The 25,416-nt window shown below is 37.3% G+C and overlaps 2 protein-coding genes across 2 annotated transcripts; one reads left to right on the top strand and one right to left on the bottom strand.

The window, feature by feature from the left end:
• Positions 1-6,410: 6,410 nt before the first annotated feature.
• LOC142641527 (WAT1-related protein At3g30340-like) lies at positions 6,411-8,606 on the bottom strand. The gene is made up of 6 exons (XM_075815963.1): positions 8,212-8,606; positions 7,915-7,977; positions 7,686-7,802; positions 7,201-7,606; positions 6,866-7,017; positions 6,411-6,777 (listed from the first exon to the last, which is right to left on the bottom strand). The coding sequence occupies exons 1-6, from the start codon at positions 8,391-8,393 to the stop codon at positions 6,615-6,617; spliced, it is 1,083 nt and encodes a 360-aa protein (XP_075672078.1). The 5' UTR covers positions 8,394-8,606; the 3' UTR covers positions 6,411-6,614.
• Positions 8,607-14,633: 6,027 nt separating this feature from the next.
• Positions 14,634-17,813, top strand: LOC142640258 (uncharacterized). The gene is made up of 6 exons (XM_075814331.1): positions 14,634-14,768; positions 15,089-15,269; positions 15,415-15,476; positions 15,628-16,308; positions 16,456-16,713; positions 17,226-17,813. The coding sequence occupies exons 1-6, from the start codon at positions 14,634-14,636 to the stop codon at positions 17,811-17,813; spliced, it is 1,905 nt and encodes a 634-aa protein (XP_075670446.1).
• The last annotated feature ends 7,603 nt before the right edge of the window (positions 17,814-25,416 follow it).

The raw sequence follows: 25,416 nt of genomic DNA, 5'->3' as shown, positions 1-25,416 counted from the left end.
TTTTTTTTGCGCGAAAAGGACATTTGCCCATTTTGGCCCCCACTGGATCTAGGCATGCAAACAAGGGAACTTTTTTTCTTTTTTTTTGAGGGGGCGGGAAATACTGATGTTTGTTTTATTAGTTTGCAATGAATTTTGTAGTAAAATTTTATAATAACGTTAGTATTTCTTTTAACTTACAGCTCCTTTACTGGAATTTTTAGTTAATATGATCGTAATATGTATTATTCTTTAATCTTTATTCCTCTTACGTGTGAGTGAAATGTTATATATCAATGTTACACATATGCTTTACAAATTGACATGACACCAATAATAATTTTTTCAAAAAAGCAATTTTGATATTTACTTCTTATATTGTTGAAATCTACCAATCGGATTTGTTACCACATAAATTTGTAATTTTGTAATAGTTTTAAAACTTTTCTTCACATAATACAGTTCCTTTGTAGTGGTATCATACACCCAGTGGCAAAATCATGAATTTATCTATGGGGTCAAGTTAAAATGTGATGATTAAATTATTTACACACACATATATATATATGTGTGTGTGTTATATTATATACACTAGCGTAAAAAAATCTCAAGGTGTTGGTCTAGTGATTCCCAAGGCCACATAAAATCCATGAGAGCTTAAGTTTAAAACTCCTAACCAACATCTTAGGATTACTTCAAGGTATTCTTTTTCTGCAATTAGCTAATGTGCATAGGAGAGGGTAACTACACATACTCGGGGGAATATTTAGTCTCTCAGATAGCTTTGGACATCCGTGATAGTAAAAAATAAATAAATAGAAATAGTAATGTCAAAAAATTATAAACATTTTCAACATGGAAATGAAATATTTTGTTAAATAACAGATGCATTAAAAAAAATGTCAACCAAGCTTGATAAATATATGCTGAAATTAAGAAAAATATTATACTTTTTAGTTTTTACCCCTCTTTTGATCTAAAATCAAAGTGTAAAATAAAAAGTGAACTATCTTGATTAAATCTCCTAAGCATATAGCATGACAGAAAAATATAAAATTATTCAACTTTTTGGTCAAAGTCATAACAGTATTAGGTCATTCTAGTCATATTTTATTTATATACTAGTCGCGGACCCGCGCACTGTGCGTAATATTTTTTTTTTTACATGTATTACTACTTATGCTGCGTTATATATGTATGACCAATTTATTGTAAGATTCATAATGATAGGAGGTATTGGTCTTGGAATTGGACGCAGAAAGGATACAACTATTATTTTTTCATTTCAATTTGGCAGGCTCTTAACCATAGCCCTTATTTTTTCATTTCATTGAATGGACCTCACAAGACTAAATTACTGAACTTTTTTTGAGAATCAACTAAATTATTGAACTTAATGAGGTATATAAGGTTACATTCAGGAAATAATTAATTAACCATGTTCTAAGGCATCTACATGGTTGCTGAAAAATGTCCTAGAGACTGATCTCAATGTTGATTTATTTTTCCTTAGCTCATCGTGCTTAAATAGTAGTGACATTACATAAGAGGCATATTTTTTTTTTTTAAAAGTCTGTTGTTAATTAAAACTTCTCAATTTGAGGAAAATATCGCACCTACAATAGTTTAGAATGTGCCCATTAGGAAAAAATATCACAAAAGATCCAAAGATTTTTCCAAACAACTCAATAAATAATTCGGGATACATCTCAAGGCTAAAAATGATTAAGACAGACAGTTTACTACTCAAGGCACCGTTTGAGGGACTTTGATATAGACATATGACTACATAGGGCTGACAGACAACAAATCCCAAACTTTAATCCAGTTACCGTGGGTGCTAATCTGTACTAACACAGAACACTTGATAGAAGTGGAGACAAACAACAAAGTGAAAACTCTAATCCCACAATCACAAAGGTGATGCAAACGTTTTGACTCCAAATATTTATGGCCATTTAAGCATACTATTTTCGTGAATACATCTCTGAAGTGGACTTCGTTAAAGTCAGGTTTAAGGTAAGTACTCGATTTCCTTTAAAGACAATATATTGATATAGGGAAAGCAACCTATCATAGAAACCACACTCACACTCCAAAATGCAAATATGATCAGAAACTTGATGCATTGAACCGTGCTTCGTAACAAAACCTATATTTAGCAAGTTGTTCAATGCAGATAATAAAAAAAATATCCAATAGGAAAAAAAAGAAACCCGAAGATTCCCATATGTAGTGGGATGCCTTGTGAGGATATTTTGTGTTCTAAATGTTTCTTAGATTTGTAAATGGCCCCAAGTCATTCAAAGGATATTGGGTAGACTGTAGAGGAGTACCCCCCGTCCTGTATTGCGTCTCTTCTCATTACTGATATCATACAGTTAGTCTTACCAATAAAATTTTGCTATAGTTTTTTCAAATAATAGTAATAAGTATTTAAACTCACAATAAATACATATGATTTTAGTCTTATTTTTTCACCAAAAGGTTATACATTTTCCTTCCAAAGAAAGGTAATTACAATAAAACAACAAAATGAAAAACTAAATATATATTAGCTGTAAAAAAAATTAATACAAAAGTTTATTTTATTTATTAGTATGTGCAGCTAGAATTTCGTTGGACTGGACTGTAGTTTATCTTCCATACAACCATTGTCTTGTAAAAATTAATAAAAATGACAAGACAACTAATAAAAATTAATACAAAGTTAAATGCAAATACATATTTTGCAGCTAGAATTGTATCTTAAATGAAATACAGGACAAATAAGTGAATGACTGATAACTCAAGTCATGGAGTGATGGAGGTACTAACCTATATGTGGAAGAAGAGAAGATGATGGGGCAAGTATCTCATGACAACCTATTGCTCCAAACTGCTATAATTTTGTGTCATACTACCAACTTAGTCCAATAATGTGGTAAAATTAAAACTAAGAAAAAGTAACAAAACCTTGTTTTACATGAAAAGAAAACATACAATTAGATGAAAGGAACTAAAAGACCAACACAAAATGATAATCCCCTACAGAAGGACATGATGCACAAGCCCGTCACTTTCGAAATTTAATTAAATATAATGTGGGGAAAGAGAAGGTATGATAATCTCTTACAGATGAATAATAATGAAGGTACATGAAAGAGAGAAAGAGGTTTTGGGACCGAAAACAATTAAAGAAAGATTGAACAAAGAGGAGACCCATGTAACCCACTTCATTGCCATACCTAGGTCTATAAATGTTTGGTTCATTGTTTGGGTCACATAATCCAGCTCCTACAACCCAAAAATAAACTATCCTTTATTGGTTCATGTGTTCAGGCAAGAACCAAACAAACCACCCTAAGATAATCCGCTTGGTTTCACTTTTAGGCTAACCAATCTCAAGTCACAACTTACACCAATGGTAACAACCAATTACAAAATGAAAATGGAGGCAATGTCATTAGAAAATACAAAGCAGAATGAGAATAGAATATATCTTATAACCAAAAATTTCCATATCACGCCCTCCTGAACACTGAAATTCTATCTACAAAACACTTGTATCTGTTACATGTGAATGTTCGAGTACTGCAACATTTCCATCAAGAATTTACCTCTCAAAATCCTATGCAACTTAAAGAATCTTATATGAGTCTCAACATAATACATCAAACCCCACAAAATTATTTCATCTCACAAATATGATCCATCCAAAAGAAAAAGACCAAAAGATACTTATACAGTGCCTGACATTCCTATAAACAATCCCACAACACCTAACTTGCAAATTGATCTCATAGTAATGTTTCAAATCCTCAATCAAGTTTCATAATTATCAAAACAATCTAAGGATTAACCTATGAACCAAGCTAGATAACCATGGACCCACATAAGAACCATAATCTAGCCAAAACACCATGAACCAAAAAAGATTACCAAATAGAAAAACCATCTATTAGATAAAAACTAACCCAATGCACAATAATTAGAAAAAAATTAGTGGAAAAAAAACTATCAAGGCTTCCACTATAGAGCAAGAACCCACTACCAAAATTACTCAGTGATGCCTGCAAGCATTTGACTGGACCTTCATGGCCACTTATGACTCCAACTTTACTAAGCTTACCATAAGCCTCTCTTTTCCATATACCAATACTCTTATCAGCAGAGCCACTGCACAAAAACTCCCCCATTTGACACATATATAGGACAGCCATTTGATGAGCTTTTGTCTTATTAACTAAAAGGTGACAGATTTAAATCTGTGAAAGGCAACGTGATTGTCACAAATTGTCACACCTTGAGCTTTTGTCAACTTTGCTTTGCTACATGATTGTCACACTATTTTTGGGTTTTCCCAACCTAGAAAATCCCCAAAAGAACTCCAACGAACATACCCAAAAAAGAAGTGCTCTAATTAAATAACCCAACAGTAACAAATTCAACACCCTAACAACCATCCACACCACAGCAAGAAATAGGTAGAAACAAACGTAGAAAAGGAAGAAAAAAAAAAAACCATCAAGCAAAAGAATAGAGTACAAAAGAAATTGGGATGTAGGGATACCTCAATTGAACTACCCAACTTACATCCGTATTTATATGGATGTGAGGAGAGGAAGGAAGACGGAGAGGCTGAAACTATAGAACAGAAGCTAAAACCGTGAGTGAAACCGTAGAATAGAAGCTGAAACCGTGAGAATCATAAGTTGGGGAAGGGGAAGGAACTAAACCTGAAACGATGAAACAAAACGTGGGAGACACGAATTTGAGTCCGTGTAACAGAAGGAAATAGCATAAGTTGTAACCGTGAAAAGCACTTTGGTTTGACAAAGGGGAGTTAGTTGAAAAGGCTTTAGGTGTGGCCTTGGGCTTTGTGGATTTAAATGTATAAGTAGTGGACTTTAAAGTAGAGATAGACCTGAAATTAATTTTAGTTTTATTAGTATTTTAAGATTGTAAAATTATTTTAAAATTGAATTAAAAATTTTAAAAATAAAATAAGAATGACATGGTTGCTAACGTGGTTTAATGTGAGCATAGCAATATTAAATATTATGCTTCAGCTTTTAATAATATATATATATATATATATATATATATATATATATATATATATATATATAGCATGCGTTTGGATTGGGTGTTTGCTGTGTTTGGCTTTTTAGAGCCTGGGTCCCACGCATTGTTAATGGACCAGCCACCCACAGAAAAACACAACAAGTGGTATACACAGTGTTTTTAGCTTTAAAAAATATTTTATTACAGTGTTTTCAATAAGAAATTTTCAGCAAAATAAGTCGTATCTAAACAGAACTATAGATTAGCTGGACAGTAACAAAATTGTGAGCTATGAACCATTAAAAAAAAATTAAGTGACAATTTAGCAGATAAGCGTTCATAAAATTATTACCTAGCAAATTAACTTAATTATATTATATATTCAAAAAGAAATCTAAGTAGTTACACATGCACATAAATATTTAATAATTTAGCATATGAATATATTAAACTTAAAAGAAAAAACTAATGCAGACTTTAGGGAGTTCTTTTAAATTATCAAATCTCTAAAAGACTTAAAGCTATTAAGATATAATAATATATTTAATTATTTAATAGCATATTTATGATTACAGCTCTGGGCCCTTAATTAGTGGGCTCTTCTGCTGCAGACAGCCTTTGACAGCAGCCACATTCCTCCACTTCTCTCGAATAGCAACAAGCACGGCCACTTCCTCTATGTACTGTATCAATCAACTATATATATATGTATAACATCGCATCTAACCAGATTCGGACTATCACCTTTGTATTTGTCACGTATTTTTCTTCCTGTTCATGAAAAAGAATAGATGCCCATGCACCACAGAGCCACTCAACTTGCCCACTCTGCAAAGCCTTGGACTGAGTTCGTCTTACGTCCCATTCAAAATCATACCCCCCACTGATACTCTAAATTTGTATATTAGGGTGCATATCTTACTGTTAAGAAACCCGCGTCAATCGACTGACTTACCAAGTGCTATACATATATACGTATCCCACATGAGAGTCGCATATCGTACGATGGCTTTATATGTGCTTAAGCTACCTTGGGAGTTTTAGCGTGGCCTTAGAGCTTATGCCTTGCACAGTTTTTTTTTTTTGAGAACCTTATGCCTTGCACAGTTTTAACTATAAGACCTTCATCTACTCATCTCTTTCTTAATTATTTAGCCACACACACACAAAAAAAAAAAAAAAAGGAAGAAAAGGAATTTATATCACCATCCAATTGTCGTGTTTATAGCAAATAGTTTCAAATATCACTAACTTGCACACATGTCCGTACACACAGGTCCAAAATCAACCAAAATCGTGAGTTGAAGACACGTGTGCAACAGGTTTTATTGAATATATCTAATGAGATGCAAAGTTGGTAGACAAGGAACCATTCCTCTTTTTTATTAGTTTATTTTTTTTAATAAAAAAATGCTGTCTATATGCCTTGCCTGCATACAAAAAAGTTGTCTAACACAATCGTGTTCTCATTTAGCATTCAATCATATTACTAAGCGGAATGGTTTACAGTAGCACAAGATGTTAAATACTCACTCAGGTGATCAGATTGCAAATTATAGGTGGGTGAATTAGATTACAACTTATCATAACTAGTCAAGGACACCTTTGGGTTGATTTGTGACAGGTAACACTGGACTACATTTTGGATCTTCTTCAGCTGCTTGGCCTTGCATCGCACATTCTGCTCCCTCACTGCTTTTACCCCATAGAAGAACATACATGCCACTTATAACTAGGATAGATCCCAAGATACTGTTGATACCAATGAAGAAATAAAGTCAAGGACAGTTTAAATATCTGATAAACAAGAAACTAATGACAAGTGATCAAAAGTGTTAACCTTCCAAGGTACATTTGTGCATGCAAGACAGAGAAATCAAAGATGGCTACAAATATCTGTATGAAGGGAGTAAATGCTGATGTGAAGACTGGACCTCTTTGTTTGAGACACCATGACATTGCCACATAGCACAAGCCTGATCCCACCATCCCCTGTATCCAAAATTGAACTAGGTTTATGGAGTATACATCCTAAATTTAGATTAAACATTACTCACAGAATAACCAATAAGAGATATGAATTTGAAATTTGAAAAGAATGTTTCTACAAAATTAAAAGACAAGTCATTTTGATTGTGTGCTTTGCAACATTTGAATCTTAAAGAAAGTACTTACAGCATACACGACACTCAGTATCTCTAAACTCCCTTTCAAAAACCACATGGCAAGGCTCCTCTTGATGATCAAACTCAAGATGCATGACTGAATGGCACCAAAGAAGTTCAAAATTGCGGTGCTTGAATATTGGCATGGATAGCTTTTGCCAATCCTTGCTTGTATAAGGAACCATGAAGACCACGTAAGGCTGCCTGCAACCAAAAATATTGAACCAATGGCCCACCTCTCTCTTGTAGCCGGAATCAACATGCCATGGTTTGTTATGTGAATTGAGGCTTGTGAATGAGTGTTGCTTAAGGGCATTCCTTTGTAAAGGGTTAATAACAAAGCACCACTGATGCATACCAGAGTACCTAACACCTTAGCCCTCCCTCCCTTGCTTTTCAAGTTTACTTTCTCTAGACTTCAATTACAAACCAGAGATGAAAATATTGTATCTTCAGTCAATAAAAGTAATAAATTGTCTTATTTATTTTACTTACCCAAATGGAAGTGCCAACAGAAATGTGTTTACAGGCACCATGTTCAGGAAAGCACAGGCGAATGTGGTAGATGTATATTGGAGTCCAAGAAGAAAGAAGTATTGCGTGAATGTTACTCTGAAAAACATCAGTTATTGTCTGAGGTTCTCAATAACAGTATAATGGTTATAATTCAAATAGACAATCGGCAGAACCCCATCAATGTAGAAACTAGAATGTCATTACTAACCCGATTAGAGCACTTAAGAAAAATTGAAATAATATGCGAGCTGTAAGTTCTGGTCTGCTTTTCCTGCAGGAAATCTTATACCGTATTTAGCCTCTTCATTAAACTTGTCCAGAAGAATAAGAGAATTCTAATATATACATATTACAGTAAACAAGGGAGCATTTTGATTCAGGTGAAACGTTTTAGTTGACATGTGTCACCATCTCACCACTGAGCTGAATGAAATTATGCAAGTGAATATAATATATCCTAGCTGATAATCACAATCTTTAAATGGAAACGTTAAGAAGCTATTACCTTTCCCAGAAGTAGGCAATGGGCGCCAAGAAAATAGCAGCAATTGACTGTCTGTATGTAACAATAATTAATTGGTTCATTCCTTCATTAAGAACCTTCTTAAGAAACAAATTCACCACAGCCAGTGCAAAACTAACAGCTAACATGACAACTACAGGCTTCCATTCTCTAGAGCAGTTCATCTTAACTAGATGCACAGCCTACTCTCTCTTCTACTTTCTTGCTTAGAAACACAATGCAATAATAAGGGCTATTTGTGTGCTTGGATTTATAGGCAAAACCAGACCAAAATGGGAATGGACATGAATAATATTCTGCAACACATCAACTCCTTTTTAGAAATGAACTTTGTGACCCTTAAGAGAATTTCCATTGCTACTTCTAGACAAGGAGGGAACTACCAAGAGGCTAAGGGGGGCCATGGCCCCCAGCCTTCGAAAAAAAATTCCCTAGTATATATATTAGCATAAAAAATTTACTTTCGGCTTTAAAATTAATATACTTGTCCCTCTCTTCCAAACAATTTACAAGCTGACCCATGAAGCCAAAAATGAAAAAAATTATCAAATCATCATTTGTTTGGTTGTCCCAAGAATATCGAGAAAAACATTTAGCTAAACATTTGGACAATTTACAATTCTGGACAATAAGGAAAATCTACAAAACAATTCACATATTCAAATAATAAAAAAAATCATTGGACACAATCTGATTAAAAAAAAATTATAACAAATCACTTATAAATCATAGCAAAACAAATCACAAAAACCCAATAATTTTTATCCAATTTTTATCTCTAATTCGAGAGCTCTTTGTCCCTCTCAAATAACTCCACCATATAGTCACAGAAACAACTCATATGCTGCTAATCACTCCATCCACACACCAATTAGTATTACCAGCAACTTGGATCAGTTGATGTCTTTAACTCAACCCATGAAAAAAATTTATTTTTTTAAAGAGCTACTGCTCTTTAACACAACCCGTGGAAAAATTTTATTTTTATTTTTGAATAATAGAATTTTATTAATTTTTAATGTTTTATTAACTTTGAGATACACTTAGCATGCATGGCATGCATAAATGTAATACACATGTGAAACAACAATCTCCTGTTTTGTGTCTTACCTAAACTGCCACCAGAGCATGTGTATGATTAGTCTATTGGTAATAAACTTTGTGCCTTAGCTAAATTATTGTAGTGATGGGAAAAACTTTATTATTTACATAGTTGAAGACTTAAAGTTACTGTTTATTATCATGTGATTGTTTAACAGATCTCTTTTTCTTTTATTTTTTTACTATTTCAAAATGGAAATTTTTAAAAGAAAATATCTCACATCTTTATGTTACCCCAAAACCAAGTAATTATAAATATAAAATTCCTTAACCAAGACACCGATAATCGTCTCACCCTTTTTTTCGTTGAATATTAGTGCATGATGTTGATTAACTATTATTTTATTTGTTTTATTAATGTAATACTAGACATGGATTTGAAATTTTAACTATAGTTTTTGCATTTTTTTTAAAGAATCTTTTATATATAGCATTATGAATTTATTACGTATAGAATTATGTGAAAAGAATAAATAGATTTTTTTAAAAAAATTATAATGTGGATAGAATAAAGAATTGGTCTAACCTCAGTCAGACCTTGAAAATATCAAAACGTACCAATTGACTTACGGAACTCTTAGTCATAAATATCTATTATTGATTTAAAAAAAAATACAAAAAAAAAAAATTAATGCTAATAATGCATCGTTGTCAACCTTTAGTATTAATATTCTAACTTTCTAAAATTCTTAAATAAAGAACTTTGGCTTTCCTATGTTTGTATTCTGGTCCTGTCCCTACTTCTACAGGTAGAACTTTTGCATATGTGAGATTACTTCAGAAATTGCTAAGCTGATAACTATACGATACACATCATTATATGACCTCAAGAGATTCATCAATACTCTACTTTTTCACTTAAATATTAACCATTATGAGAACAGGAGGGCTCTGTGCCTGTATTCTGGTCCTGTCCCTACTTCTACAGGTAGAACTTTTGCATATGTGAGATTACTTCAGAAATTGCTAAGCTGATAACTATACGATACACATCATTATATGACCTCAAGAGATTCATCAATACTCTACTTTTCACTTAAATATTAACCATGATGAGAACAGGAGAGCTCTGTGCCACTCAAATTTTCTTTGCTGTTAATCATATCATACATTTTTTTTTTTTGATAAACTAATCATATCATATATAGAAGCAATAAGAATCATAAAATCAAAGTCTGACAGACATGACAAATAAGCATCCCTTTCTTCTTATTGGAATCTAATACTTAATGGAAAGAAATTGATCATTGTCAGTGTAATATAAGTGAGAACAATATGTCTATTCTTAGTTAAAAGCTAAATGAATGCTTGCTGACTGTAACTCGTTATGCAAGGTAATTTTCTATTCATAGAACTGCTCATCTTTATCAAACACGCCAACAAATTTTGCATATTGCAAATGTCATTGTTATGTTGTGCGCGTGAGTGCAGCTATAAAGTTCTACCTGAAACATTCGCTAATTAAATATGGAGAAACTGTACTGAACTTTTTTCTACAGTTCCCTACGTGCGCACTCGCTGGGATTTGTATCACCTATCAGTATTTCATTGCATTGATTTATTCCTAATGCTATAAAGATGTTGGGATGGTTTGGTGTAAAGGGTGGAGATTGAAGGTAGCATATATATCCAATTAAAATGTCACAGTTGTCAAAGTATATATGCTTATGTATGTTCTGATTATTATCTTATTTGTATCAATGTGGTACTTTTCATTATTCCAAACATACTGCGTTTCTGTTTAGCAAAAAACACATACTGCGTTTCTTTTCTGGTGTAGCAAACACACAACCTTTCACGGAATTCAGGCAACTAAATAATGTAACTTTTTTGAAACTCCTATTTGGGTGCATATGCTAATTCTAGATTGGACGGGTGCTTTTAGCTTAATTTTGGTTTACTTTGCTTATTTAATTTGTTGGGTACCTTATATAAAAAAACAAACGGATTTGAAATCTGTGGCTTCCATCTCATGTTGGTTGGTTTTTTCCACGAGGTCAAGAAACACTACACTTACATAATGAGTTAACTATCACCCACTTGTTGGGTACAAGTTCTTTCCCCATACAAAACTGTAGTTACATATTAATTTGTAAATAAGTAAGCTAAAACAAAGAGTCATCCCAACCAATATCTTATGTATCCGACATATGCACAATCTTTCTCACAATAAGTAAACTCCTCACAATTATGGACAAATAAAGTTCCTTTTGAAAAAAATCAGTCATGTGATATATATTGCACTTAGTAGACCATAAAATGAATGATGATGCATAGCTAGGGTTTCTTTTGTTTATGGAGAGAGATTAGAAGGGGAAAAAAGGAAATAAATTGGTAAAAAAAGAAGAAAAACATTTTTAAATTTTGATGTGACTTTTTTGCTGTAGGGAGAATAAGCCCAGTAGTGTATATTGGGCCGAAGGCCCGGTCCGAGGACACCTAATTGTCCGAGGACAGGGTAAGCGTCGTTAGGGAGGCCAGCTTTGATGAATAAAGAAAGAAGTCAAGTTACAATGGTCCGAGGAGAGGTCCGAGGAGAGATGTCTCCTCGGCTGAACAAAGAAGAGGTTAGAAGGTGCGGTCTGCCACCCAGAAGCAACGTTCTAGGAGATTCTGTAGGTAAGGATATACATCGTGAGAGCACTGGATAAGGAAAGGCTATGAAATATCTAAGAGAAAGCTGCTACCACCGCATTGAATACTTTTCAGCTAACTCTTTGGCTGCATTGATGAGGAAGTGATACCTGAGCAGCAGTGTTCAGCCTTACAGCTACTTCCAAAGGCTTCAGGAAGGTGCTGATGGAACAAGTATTCAGACCAACAATCTAATCCATACATGGAAGGTAGAGAGAGGAGGAAGGATAGTATAAAAGGGAGAGGAGACTCTCAGGATAAGGGGATCGGAGAAAAAGGAGAGAAAAACACTATAGACTGAAGAACAATATTTGTAATCTGTCATTAAGTGAGATATATAGAAGAACCAGCCTCCTTGGATTGAGTCTGAGGACGATTTTCGTTATATAAAATTGATTCATCTTTATTCTATTGTCATCTTGGCCCACTACAATTGATATACAAACTCATTAGAACCTTGCTTTCAAACTCACTCTCTACAAATTCATTATATTGGGCTCTTTGGGCCTATTCCCTTTCCTCTTTTGGGCTTAGGTACAAATTGTGTCCCTACAATTGGCACCATCTGTGGAGAATCCTTGTGTTTTAGTGAGTTCAACATCCAATTACGGTAGGTTCAAGTCCACACCAGGCGAAGTCTATGGGGTCCCAACGTCAAGATCATTCCCTTAGTCTTGAACAAAGAAGGGACCGGGAAGGGAGTGTGCACACCACCCATACTAGTACGAGCCAATCTTAGGGTGAAAGTCATGTCTCTAATGAGGATAATGTCAGGGCCATGCAATTGGAGATTAATCATTTGAAGAGGAGGTTGAGCCATGAACGATGGAAGTGAACTCCTTCCATTTCTGACCCTTCTTCTAATGACGATAAGGATAGCTGTTACAGGCCCAGGTCAAGAACTCCCCCTAGTGAGCCTTTCTCGTATAAAGAGGATAAACCTCATGGCCGAAAAAATAGGAATTCATCTTGCAGAGGCCTGGGATACGACGCTATTAGCAGAGTGGTGAACTAGATTTCTAAATCATCCTTCACGAGTAGAATTGAAGGAGGAAGACTTCCTCGGCAATTCACTCAGCCAACAAACATTCACCATGTACAATGGTCGAACAGACCCTGTGAAACATGTAAGCCACTTCAACCAGAGGATGGTTGTGCACTCAAAGAATGAGGCTTTGATGTGCAAAGTTTTCCCATCCAGTTTGGGACATGTGGAAATGAGGTGTTTTGACGGCCTGGGGGCAAGTTCTATTGATTCCTTTAAGGAACTCACTCGGGCATTTGGATCTCACTATATTACATGCAGTATGGTTCCTCGACCCTTGGATTCCCTGCTGTCTATGACTATGCGAGAAAGGGAAATCCTAAAAATGTACTCAGACAGGTACTGGGAGATGTTCAATGAGATCGATGAGGACTTTGATGACATGGCCATAAGAACTTTTAAGGTTGGCCTGCCTGCCGAGCATGGTTTGAGGAAATCGTTAACACTGAAACCAGTTAGTAATGTACGTCAGCTCATGGACCGCATTGATAAGTATAAGCGGGTCGAGGATGACCAACAGTTAGGTAAAGGCAAAGCGAAGGTGGTCTCTTAGGATAGGAGGGACTTCAGGTCGGATAAGTACAACAATAATCGTCCTCGGCAGGATTTTTCTGGGCAGTCTGGGTCTGGGGCTGCTGCTACACCACAAGCGGCTACTATGTTGTTTCGAGAACCAGTGCATCAAATCTTAGAAAAAATCAAAAATGAACCATTTTTTTAATGGCCAAATAAAATGGGAGGAAACCCCACAAGACGCAACCAAAGCCTTCATTGTCAGTACCACCAAGAGCGAGGACATACAACCGAGCATTGTCGAACTCTATGAAGCCACCTGGAGCAGCTAGTCCGAAGTTGCAAGTTAAAGCAATTCCTATATCACCCCAACAGGCAAGGAGGCCAGGCAGGATCAGGATCTTAGAGTGATGCTTCTTCAAAACCACCTCTAAGTACAATCAGTGTTATTTTTGCTACCCCGGGAAGAGTTGGTTCTCACTACTCTAGGGTATTATCCATGGCCCAGCCACCTGTAGGGACATCCTACCCAAAGCCAAAGAGGAGTAGGACAGAGGTCCGTCCAGCGCTGAGTTTCTCTGATAAGGATAAGGCTGGTACCTTGCAGCCACATGATGATGCATTGGCGGTTACCCTCAGGATAGGGGTGTATGATGTGAAGCGGGTATTGGTTGATTAAGGCAGTGGGGCGGAGATTATATACCCTGATTTGTATAAGAGGCTGGGGCTGAAGCCTGGGGATTTGACTAGTTATGATTCACCCTTAGTAGGTTTTGATGGAAAGGTGGTCATACCAAAAGGTCAGATCAAACTACCAATGCAAGCTGGGTCGGAGGTGGTAAGAGGTGAATTTTATTATGGTGGATGCATTTTCTCCCTACACAGCCATCGTGCAAGACCCTGGCTTCATGCCATGGGGGCTATTTCCTTTACCTTGCATTTAAAAGTGAAATATCCATCCAGTGACCAGGTTGAAGAGCTAATAAGGAGCCAGTCTATGGCTAGGCTGTGCTTGGTGGCCGCAATCAGACATCAAGCTGAAGGAGAGTCATCGGCATCAAATGAGCAAAGCTTGTAGCAATCAAAGGAGCCAATGTTATCTGAGGGTATAATGGAGGTGGTAGGGTGTGAATGGTTAGAAAAGGTTATTATAAGTAATGATAAGGAGAAGTACTTTCAGGTCGGAGCTCAACTGCCTCCTCAGGAGAAGGAAGAGTTGATGATGTTTCTTAGGGAAAACATTGATGTATTTGCTTGAATCCGAGCTTCATTTGTCATCATTTGAATGTCAACCCAATTGTCATACCAAGGAAGCAACCACCTCGGCGATCATCTAAAGAGCATTCTGAGGCTGTCAAGGAGGAGGTGATCAAGCTCAAGCAAGCAGGGGCTATCAAGGAGGTCTTTTATCCTGAATGGTTGGCTAATACAGTGGTAGTGAAAAAGAAGAATGAGAAATGGTAAGTATGTGTAGACTTCACAGATTTGAATAAAGCTTGCTCCAAAGACCCCTTTTCATTGCCTCGTATAGATCAATTGGTGGATGTCACTGTTGGACACCCTCAGATGAGTTTTCTGGTTGCCATCCAAGGATATCATCAGATACCCTTGGCTTTGGATGATCAAGAGAAAACAGCCTTCGTCACCCCTACAAGGAATTATCACTACAAAGTGATGCCTTTTGATTTAAAGAACGCAGGAGCTACCTATCAAAGGATGATGACCAGGATGTTTGAGCCACAACTAGGTAAAAGTATTGAGATTTATGTAGATGACATGGTAGTGAAGAGCAAGATGGTGTCCGAGCACAGGGAGACCTGGGGAATATTTTTGAGATACTAAGGAAACACAAATTGTGCATGCTTCCAAATGTTCCTTTGGCGTGGGATCAGGTAAATTTCTAGGTTATGTGGTCACTCATCGTGGAATTGAGGTCAATCTTGATCAGGTTAAGGTAATTAACAGTTTACAGCCACCTCAGAATCCTAAGAAAGTTCAGAAATTAACAGGAATGACTGCTGCCTTGAACCGATTCATCTTTTGGTCCGCAGACAGATGTAGACCTTTCTTCTAGTTGTTGAATAAGTGGAAAGGGATTTGAATAGACTGAGGAGTGTGCTTTGGCCTTTCAACAGCTTAAGGAATATCTTTCTCGGCCACCTGTTATGTCTAGGCCCAAGGAGGATGAGGTTTTGTTTGCTTATATTGTTGTGGCTACCTATGCCATTAATTTGGTGCTGGTACTGGTTGACAGTGGTGTGCAGGGGCCAGTTTACTACATGAGCAAGTTGTTGCACGAGGCAGAAATCTGTTACCTACCATTGGAAAAGGTCATTTTAGCAGTGATGCATGCTACATATAAACTCCCCCACTACTTCCAGTCCCATACAATTGTTGTCTTAACCCAACTTCCGCTCAAATTATTACTTCAGAGTGTTGACTACACTAGAAGGATTGTTAAATGGGGTACAATCTTAGGGGCTTTTGATATTAAGTACATGCCTCGCATCTCTGTTAAGGGTCAAGTCCTAGCAGACCTAGTGGTCGAGTTTGCTGAACCTTCTGTAGAAGAAGAAGAAGACAAGCAGAACATAGATGGAAAATCAATTGGCATGGTCTCCTTGCAAGAGCCTACATCCTGGAAGGTGTATGTTGATGGTGCATCAAATCAAAGAGGATCAGGAGTGAAGCTAGTTATAGTTTCTCCCGAGATGATCGTTATTGATAAATCCTTAAGGTTAAGTTTCTTGGCCACAAATAATGAAGCTGAGTATGAGGCCCTATTGGTTGGGATGGCTATAGTCTAAAAGATGGGAGGAAAAACAATGGAGATGTTCTCAGACTCAAGATTGGTTGTTGGCCAAGTGGAAGGAGAATTAGAGGCCAGAGATCTGAGAATGCAAGAATACTTGAATTAGGTGAAACATTTACAGTCAAGGTTTAAGTCTTTCACCTTAGTGCAAGTCCTTAGAAGCAGAAATACCCATGTTGATTCTCTGGCCACCCTCGCAACATCCTCGACGCAGAGCTTACCTCAGGTCATCCTTGTTGAAGACTTGTACAAGCCTACTGAGATGAAAGGTGACATGGTCCGAGTTCATCAGATCAAGGCGGGACCTAGTTGGATGGACTTCATAGTGCTATTCCTTAGGGAAGATATCTTGCCTGAGGAGAAGTCCGAAGCGAACAAGGTGCGTAGAAAGGCTCCTCAGATTTTGCTATCCGAGGACCAAAAGCTATACAAACGTTCTTTTTCTAGACCGTATCTGCTATGCATACACCCTGAGGTAGTGGAATTACTCCAAGAATTTGTGGAAGCCACACGGGAGGTAGTTCCTTATCTCCCAGGGCCCTTACCTAAGAATACTGGTGGCCGAGCATGTAAAATGAAGCGCAAGAGTATGTGAAAAAGTGCGATCAATGCCAAAGGTTTGCTCCAAATATTCATCAACTAGGGGGAGTCCTAAATCCTCTGTCCAATACTTGGCCTTTTGCTCAATAGGGCTTGAATATTGTAGAATCCTTCCCTAAGGCAGCAGGGAATTAGAGATGGCTGCTGGTCGGCACAGATTATTTCACCAAGTGGGTTGAAGCTAAACCACTATCAAATATCAGGGACTTGGATGCAAAGAGGTTCATTTGGAAAAACATTGTCACCTAGTTTAGAATTCCTCATACCCTCATCTCGGACAATGGCTTTCAGTTTGATAGCAAGGTCTTTAGGAGATATTGCTGTGATCTGGGCATTACGAACAAGTATTCCATCCTAGCTTATCCGCAGGGGAACGGACAGGCTGTGGTTGTCAATAAAGTAATAGTGAACGAGCTTAAGAAGAGGTTGGATAATACAAAGGAAAAATGGGTGGAAGAGTTGCTGCACGTCCTTTGGACATATCAGGCTACACATTGTAGATCCACAAGGGAGACACCCTTTTCAATGACTTATAGGGTCAAGGCTGTGATTCCCCTCGAGACCAGTTTCCCAACACTAAGGACGAGTTCTTTCACTCCGAGAAACAATGATGGAGTGTTAGAAAGGAGCTTGGATTTGGTTGAAGAACGGAGGGAAAACGCTATGGTTCAATTATCATATTATCAGCACAAGCTTAAACAAGGATATGACTCAAACGTGAGGTTAAGGCCATTAGCGCCAGGGGATTTGATATTAAGAAAGGTTTTTGGTATTGTAAGGAATCCAGCATGGGGAAAATTATGGCCCAACTGGGAAGGGTCATATCACATCACCTTGGTAGTTGGGATAGAGACATATTATCTTGAAGATCTAGATTAAAATGTTGTCCCACGCTCATGGAATATAAATAGCTTACAAAGGTATTACTATTAATGAAAGTCTTTTCTGTCATAAATTGTTTATTACATTAGGCGTTACATTCATCATTTATCTAAGTATCAAACAGAACCTTAGTTATGTCTGGCTCCTCGGACCACATATCTTGGGTAAATTGATATTTTTCATCATTTTTCTAAGTGTTAAACAGAACCATAGTTATGTCTAGTTCCTCGGACTATCTATTTTGGGTAAATTAATACTTCAAGTTATCTTATTTAAGTATCAAACAGAACTTTAGTTATGTCTAGCTCCTCAAACCACGTACCTTGGATAAATTGATATTTTTCATCATTTTTTTAAGTGTTAAACTGAACCTTAGTTATGTCTGATTCCTCGAACCATCTACTTTGAGTAAATTAATACTTCAGGTTATCTTATCTATGTATCAAATAGAACCTTGATTATGTCTGGCTCCTTGGACCACATACCTTGGGTAAATTGATATTTTTCATCATTTTTCTAAGTGTTAAATAGAACCTTAGTTATGTCTAGTTCCTCGAACCATCTACTTTGGGCAAATTAATACTTCAGGTTATCTGATCTAAGTATCAAATAGAACCTAGTTATGTCTGGCTCCTCGAACCACGTACCTTAGGTAAATTGATATTTTTCATCATTTTTCTTAGTGTTAAACAGAACCTTAGTTATGTCTGGCTCCTCAGACCATCTACTTTAGGTAAATTAATACTTTAAGTTATCTTATTTAAGTATCATACAGAACCTTGGTTATGCCTGACTCCTCAGACCACATACCCTGGGTAAATTGATATTTTTCATCATTTTTCTAAGTGTTAAACAGAACCTTAGTTATGTCTGGTTCCTCGGACCATCTACTTGGAGTAAATTAATACTTCAGGTTATCTTATCTATGTATCAAACAGAATCTTGGTTATGCCTGGCTCCTCGAACCACATACCTTGGGTAAATTGATATTTTTCATCATTTTTCTAAGTGTTAAACAGAACCTTAGCTATGTCTGGTTCCTCGGACCATCTACTTTGGGTAAATTAATACTCCAAATTATTTTATCTAAGTATCAAATAGAATTTTGGTTATGCCTGACTCCTCAGACCACATACCTTGGGTAAATTGATATTTTTCATCATTTTTCTAAGTGTTAAACAGAACCTTAGTTATGTCTGGTTCATCGAACTATCTACTTTGGGTAAATTAATACTTCAGGTTATCTCATCTAAGTATCAAACAAAACCTTAGTTATGTCTGGCTCCTCGAACCACATACCTTGGGTAAATTGATATTTTTCATCATTTTTCTAAGTGTTAAACAAAATCTTAATTATGTCTAGTTCCTTGCATCATCTACTTTGGGTAAATTATTACTTCAGGTTATCTTATCTAAGTATCAAACAGAACATTGGTTATGTTTGGCTCCTCAAACCACATACCTTGGGTAAATCGATATTTTTCATCATTTTTCTAAATGTTAAATAGAACTTTAGTTATGTCTGGTTCCTCAGACCATCTACTTTGAGTAAACTAATACTTCAAGTTATCTTATCTATGTATCAAACAGAACCTTGGTTATGCCTGGCTCCTTGGACCACATACCTTAGGTAAATTGAAATTTTTCATTATTTTTCTAAGTGTCAAACAGAATCTTAGTTATGTCTAGTTCCTCAAACCATCTACTTTGGGTAAATTAATACTTCAGGTTATCTTATCTAAGAATTAAATAGAACATTGGTTATGTCTGGCTCCTCAGACCACATACCTTGGGTAAATTGATATTTTTCATCATTTTTCTAAGTGTTAAATAGAAGCTTAGTTATGTCTGGTTCCTCAGACCATCTACTTTGGGTAAATTAATACTTCAAGTTATCTTACCTAAGTATCATATAGAACATTGGTTATGCCTAGCCTTGAACCACATACCTTGGGTAAATTAATATTTTTCATAATTTTTCTAAGTGTTAAACAGAACCTTAGTTATGTCTGGTTTCTCAGACCATCTACTTTGGGTAAATTAATATTTCAGGTTATCTTATCTAAGTATCAAACAGTACCTTAGTTATGTTTGGCTCCTCGGACCATATACCTTGGGTAAATTGATATTTTTCATCATTTTTTTAAATGTTGAACTGAACCAGAATTATGCATGGTTCCTCGGACCATCTGCTCTAGGTAAATTAGTACTTTCCATTATTTATTTAAGTCCTAAATAAAACCATCGATGCTGAATGGCAAGGATTCCCACAACAGTGACTTGAACAAATGGGAATTCATGAGCATCACTTAAAGCATTTATAGATACTTCAAATATATCTGTTATCTGATCAATATTTGATTATCTCCTCAAGGCCGTTAGGCTTATTTGGAATGATGTGGATGAGTGCTCTGTTGTGGTATATGGTTTTTGAAGTTAAAGGTATGTTTTCATAATGTTATGGACTTAGTAGTTTTTAATCTGTTCTGTTGTTAGTCAGGAAGGTGTGGTAATTGTATCACCACTTATGTAGATAACCAAATGGGGTCATATCTCATTGTCATGTTAGTTAAGTATTAAGTAAAACAGAAACTATACAAGAGAAAGACACAAGTATCATTAATATGAAAGAAAAACATATATTTTTCATTGAACTGTACCTTAAAAAAAGGCAATTTACTTACAAAATGTCTGCTTGTATTACAAATTTAAAAACAAAAAAACCAAAAAAAACAAAAAACAAAACAAAACAAAACAACAAAAGGAGGACAACTCATGACTTCATCTTTATTACGAGCTTGTCCTTTGGAGTCTTGGCAAGCTTGGTGGTTGCTGCTGTTGAGGATGCCACACCTTTGCCCTTCAAATCTTCCTTGGTTGGGATGAGGAGGGTTAGCAGAGTCAGCTCATGGATCTGAGCAGCCACCCTTCCTTTGGAAGAATCCTTGGGTGCATCCAAGGGCTTTGTCATCTCGGAGGGGTCGTTCTTTGGGACTTCTTGCTCCTTCTCAAGTATGCCAGTTTGTTCTGCCCCTTTTTAAGGACTGGTGGGAGGAGGAGGGTCCTTAGTCAGAACCCCTTTGGTAAGTCTTGCAACGTTGAGGGTAGTATCCTCCTGAGAGGCCGAGGAGCCTGGTGCCTGAATTGTAGGGGGTAGTATATGTTTTCTTCCCTCCTGAATGCAGAGGAGGCATCAACCCCTACCTAGTTGAGGGCCTCATTCCACACCTGGAGGCAATACACCCTACACACCCCCGTTACCTCGAACCTGAAGGCCTCCTCAGTCTCAACTACCCCTACGTTGTAACCGTCATGTTTTGCCTGGTCCTTGGCCTTCTCAGCATCCTCTAGCTTTTTCTTCAAAACTTTGATTTCCTCCCCAGTAGCAGCAAGGTCCTTCTCAGTTTGGCAGAGTTGCTTGTGCTGGATCTCAGCTTGTCTCTCTACCCTCTCCAATGCCGCCTCGGCGCTTTTTCTCTCATTCTCGAACTGGAAGAGTTAGGTGGTCAACTTTTTTACCCTCTTCTTGGCCACATTAAAGGCCTTAACAGCAACAATCCTCCTTCCCTTCTCATCCTTGTATTTTCGGTGAGAGTAGTCTACCATCTCCTCGGCCTTAAAGGCGGCTTGGACAACCTACAAAGGAAACACAATAAGTAAGTAAAGGCAAAGTGAATAAATAATAAAATAAAATAAAATATATATGTATATATCTAAGTAGTGACAACAAAAATGAACAAGTAAACATCAGACTTAGCTCGAACAATTTACCTTAGCGAGGTCTCTTTTCAAACCTAGGAACACCTCGTGCTTCCTCATAGTTCTCAGCTTGGTCATGTCGTTAGGTAGTAGCAAAGGTTGCTTTATAGCATCTGCTATGTACCCAGCCTTCCCTCGTTGAGGGTCCCTAATGGAGGAGTTCGCAGGGAGAGGGGACCCATCCAGCACCAAGGGAGGATTCCAGTTTGGTACCCTGGTGCGGAGGTCACGTCCTCTGTCTCCAGGTACCACATCACTCTATGACCTAGTTTGGGTAATCTTAGCTACCTTGGCCCCCCGTTAAGGCTTAGTTTCCTTGGAGGAAACATCCCTGCTTTCTTCTACCACGTCCTTCCCTCTCTGTTCCCTTTTTCTCTTTTTGTTCGCGGGTTCATGCTGGGAATCATGGGATGTGGGAAGAGGGGGTGTTTAGCTTGACTGGCAGCCTTTGGCACCTTCCCCCCAACTTGGGACTCCATCAAGCTTCCCCGGGGTTTGCGTTGTATCCCCATCACTTCAGGAACTGTTGTATCTTCTTGAACGCTGCTAACTTGGGCCGAAGGGAGGTGGCAAGGGTCGCCGATCTGAGGCTCTAAAGGTTGGGGCTAGTCAAAGATAGCGAAATTGTCCTCTGAGTCAGAAACTTCAATGATCGCTTCCTTTTCCTGAGTTGAAGGCTGGGACAAAGTTGCCTCTTCCCCGTCAGCGTGTTGGAATGGCAGTGCTACCTTTGATATGCCCTCTGGGATAGGATTGGTGGTGAGAGTGCCTTTTGGGATAGTACCGGTGATGAGAAAACCCGGAGCATCAACACTTATCCGGTGCAGGTGCGGATCTTTTACTCTGATTACACACTTCGGCACCTGTTAGCTTTTGGAGATGGGGGTGTAGCCAAGGATTAGATGTGCCACTCTGAGCTGACCGTCACTATGGACGAACACCTCGGCCTTCAGTATCTTGTCTAAACTTGGCTGGTTGACAAGACTGAAATTGGGAACAGCAGTGTTCTTATCTGCAAAACCATTAGGAAAAACAAAAACAAAAACAAAAAAACATTGTCAGCAAAAAATAGCATGAATCAAAGGAAAACTCATATATAAACACAAACCTAAGGAAAAGAAAAGGGGATGACTTTGAAATAATCAACTTAGACCTAAAGCCCCACTTGGTGTCCCCTCTCTCGTCGAGCAGGGGAAGCCATCGTGCCACTCCCCTGATACAATCAAGAAGTCCTTGTTTAGGCCTTTGTTGGAATCAAGGAGGTATTGGATGAGCCTAACCTCGAGGTACAGAGATTTCAGGTAATACCCCTGCCCCTTTAGGTGGTGGAGGTTGTAAATCCAATTAACATCATGATGGGTTAGACCTAAGCCCATTTTCTCATTAAGGGCATCTACACTCCCTAAAATCCTAAGCATGTTTGGGGCACATTGGGTGGGAGTTAGTCTGTGAGCCCTAAGGTAATCCCTAGTAACGGTGTCCATAGGGATTCTCATCCCTCCCTCTACAAAGGCAATCATCGGGATTACTACATTTCCCTCTTTCCTTTTCTCGTGCCATTCCCCTTCCTTACAATACCTAATTGACACTACTGGTGAAATCCTATACTGGGCTCTAAAATCCTCTATGTTCTCCGCGGAGTCTACCAGGTAAGAAAATCTACCCATATTTTGGAGAAGGGTTGGAGGTGTTAAGATAGTAAAGGAGAAAATATGAAGGCCGAGGAGAAATAGACACGAAGAAAAACAAAGTAGAAGGGAAAATAAATAGAAAGGTTTGTAAAGACTTACATAAAGAAAAAAAGGTCTCCTCAGACAGGCTTCTGAAATTTGAGAGGATATGAGTAGATTGAATAAGTTTGCAGGTTCAGTATATGAGAGCTAAAGTGAGAAGACTGATTAATTCGGGCAGTATTTATATCAAAAAGATAGTTACAAGCGGGAAAATTCCCACCCGGGTTCTAGCAAAATCCTCAGCCGTTGGATTCCATCGCGCCGTAGAACGTGGGGAGCATAAAGCCGCAAAAATTTAATGAAGGCACGTCTCGGATGTCGAAGCGTCAGGAGCATGCATTGGGTAGTTAAAAATGTATTTACTCAGACAAGACTAATATACGGTGAGATCAAGATAATTGGGGTAATTTCGAAATTCCCATTTTTCTCATGAGGAGCTTGAACGGAGCTATTGTACGGAGAATAAGCCCAGTAGTGTATATTGGGTCAGGGGCCCAGTCCAAGGGCACCTAATTGTCCAAGGACGAGGTAAGCGTCGTTAAGGAGGTCAACTTTGATGAATAAAGAAAGAAGTCAAGTTACAATGGTCCGAGGAGAGATGTCTCCTCAGCTGAACGAAGCACAGATCAGAAGGTGTGGTCTGCCACCCAAAAGCAACATTCTCGGAGATTTTGTAGGTAAGGATATATATCGTGAGAGCACAGGACAAGGAAAGGTTATGAAATATCTAAGAGAAAACTGCTACCACCACATTGAATGCTCTGCAGCTAACTCTCTGGCCGCATTAATGAGAAAGTGATACCTAAGCAGCAGTGTTCAGCCTTACAGCTACTTCCAAAGGCTTCAGGAAGGTACTGATGGGATAAGTATCCAGACCAACAATTTGATCCATACGTGGAGGTAGAGAGAGGAGGAAGGATAGTATAAAAGGGAGAGGAGACCCCTAGGATAAAGGGATCGAAGAAAAAGGAGAGAAAAACACTGTAGACTGAAGAACAATATTTATAATCTATCATTAAGTGAGATATATAGAAGAACCAACCTCCTCAGATTGAGTCCGAAGACGATTTTCCTTATATAAAATTGATTCATATTTATTCTATTGTCATCTTGGCCCACTACAATTGATAAACAAACTCATTAGAACCTTGATTTCAAACTCACTCTCTACAAATTCATTGTATTGGGCTCTTTGGGCCTATTCCCTTTCCTCTTTTGGGCTTAGGTACAAATTGTTTCATTACATTTGCCATCAAAGAGTTCATGCGGCCAATAAAATTTAGACAAATCAATATCATATTTAATCTTTTAATATTAGGCATGCCAGACTGCCATCAATGTAGACCATTTGTCATGTAGTTATTTTCATAAGTGAGATGACAGCATGAACTAAATTGACTACAAGTTCAAAAATATAAAAAATAAATTAAATGCTAAAAAAATCGTGGGGATCAAATTGAAAATAAGCTCAAAATATAGGGACAAAAAAAGGTAATTTGCTTAAAATGAAGCATTAAAAGTAGGAAGAAGGATTTTTATTGAGTACTAGTATTTTGTTAGGGAGATGAGGCTATGCCTCTCCATCCAAACACAATTCCATGAAGTATAGGGGAAAAAAAATCAATTCTTAGAGCATCCACAGCATTGGAGCTAAAAATTTAGCTATTTGGTACCACAAAAAAATTATTTTATCTATTTTACCCACTCACTTTACAAAACATCTAGCAGCAGCGAATCTATTTTAGTTTTCAACACAATAAAATAAGATAAACATCACAATAAAATAATATATCTACAGTTGAGGTTCAAATTTTTGGGCCCTAATTTCTTTAGCCCACTCACAAAATACCCACACAAGCCCAAGAATTATTTTGAAGCCCACATAAATATCTCCCACATATTACTTAAATATTCTCCATGTTATTGGGCTCTCACAAATATTTCCTACATATATAAGCCCCACAAATTACTTTGGGCCCTCTCACAAATATTACCCACATATTATCCAACTTGGGTTTTCACAAAATTACCCATTATATTCCACATATTACCCAACTTGGGTTTTCACAAAATTACCCATCACATTGCTACCAACATTGGGCCACAAA

Source organism: Castanea sativa, chromosome 6, assembly GCF_040712315.1.
Source record: "Castanea sativa cultivar Marrone di Chiusa Pesio chromosome 6, ASM4071231v1".
NCBI classification, from domain to species: Eukaryota; Viridiplantae; Streptophyta; class Magnoliopsida; order Fagales; family Fagaceae; genus Castanea; species Castanea sativa.
The sequence above is the reverse complement of the archived record's forward strand: the minus strand, read 5'-3'. Positions and strand labels throughout refer to the sequence as shown.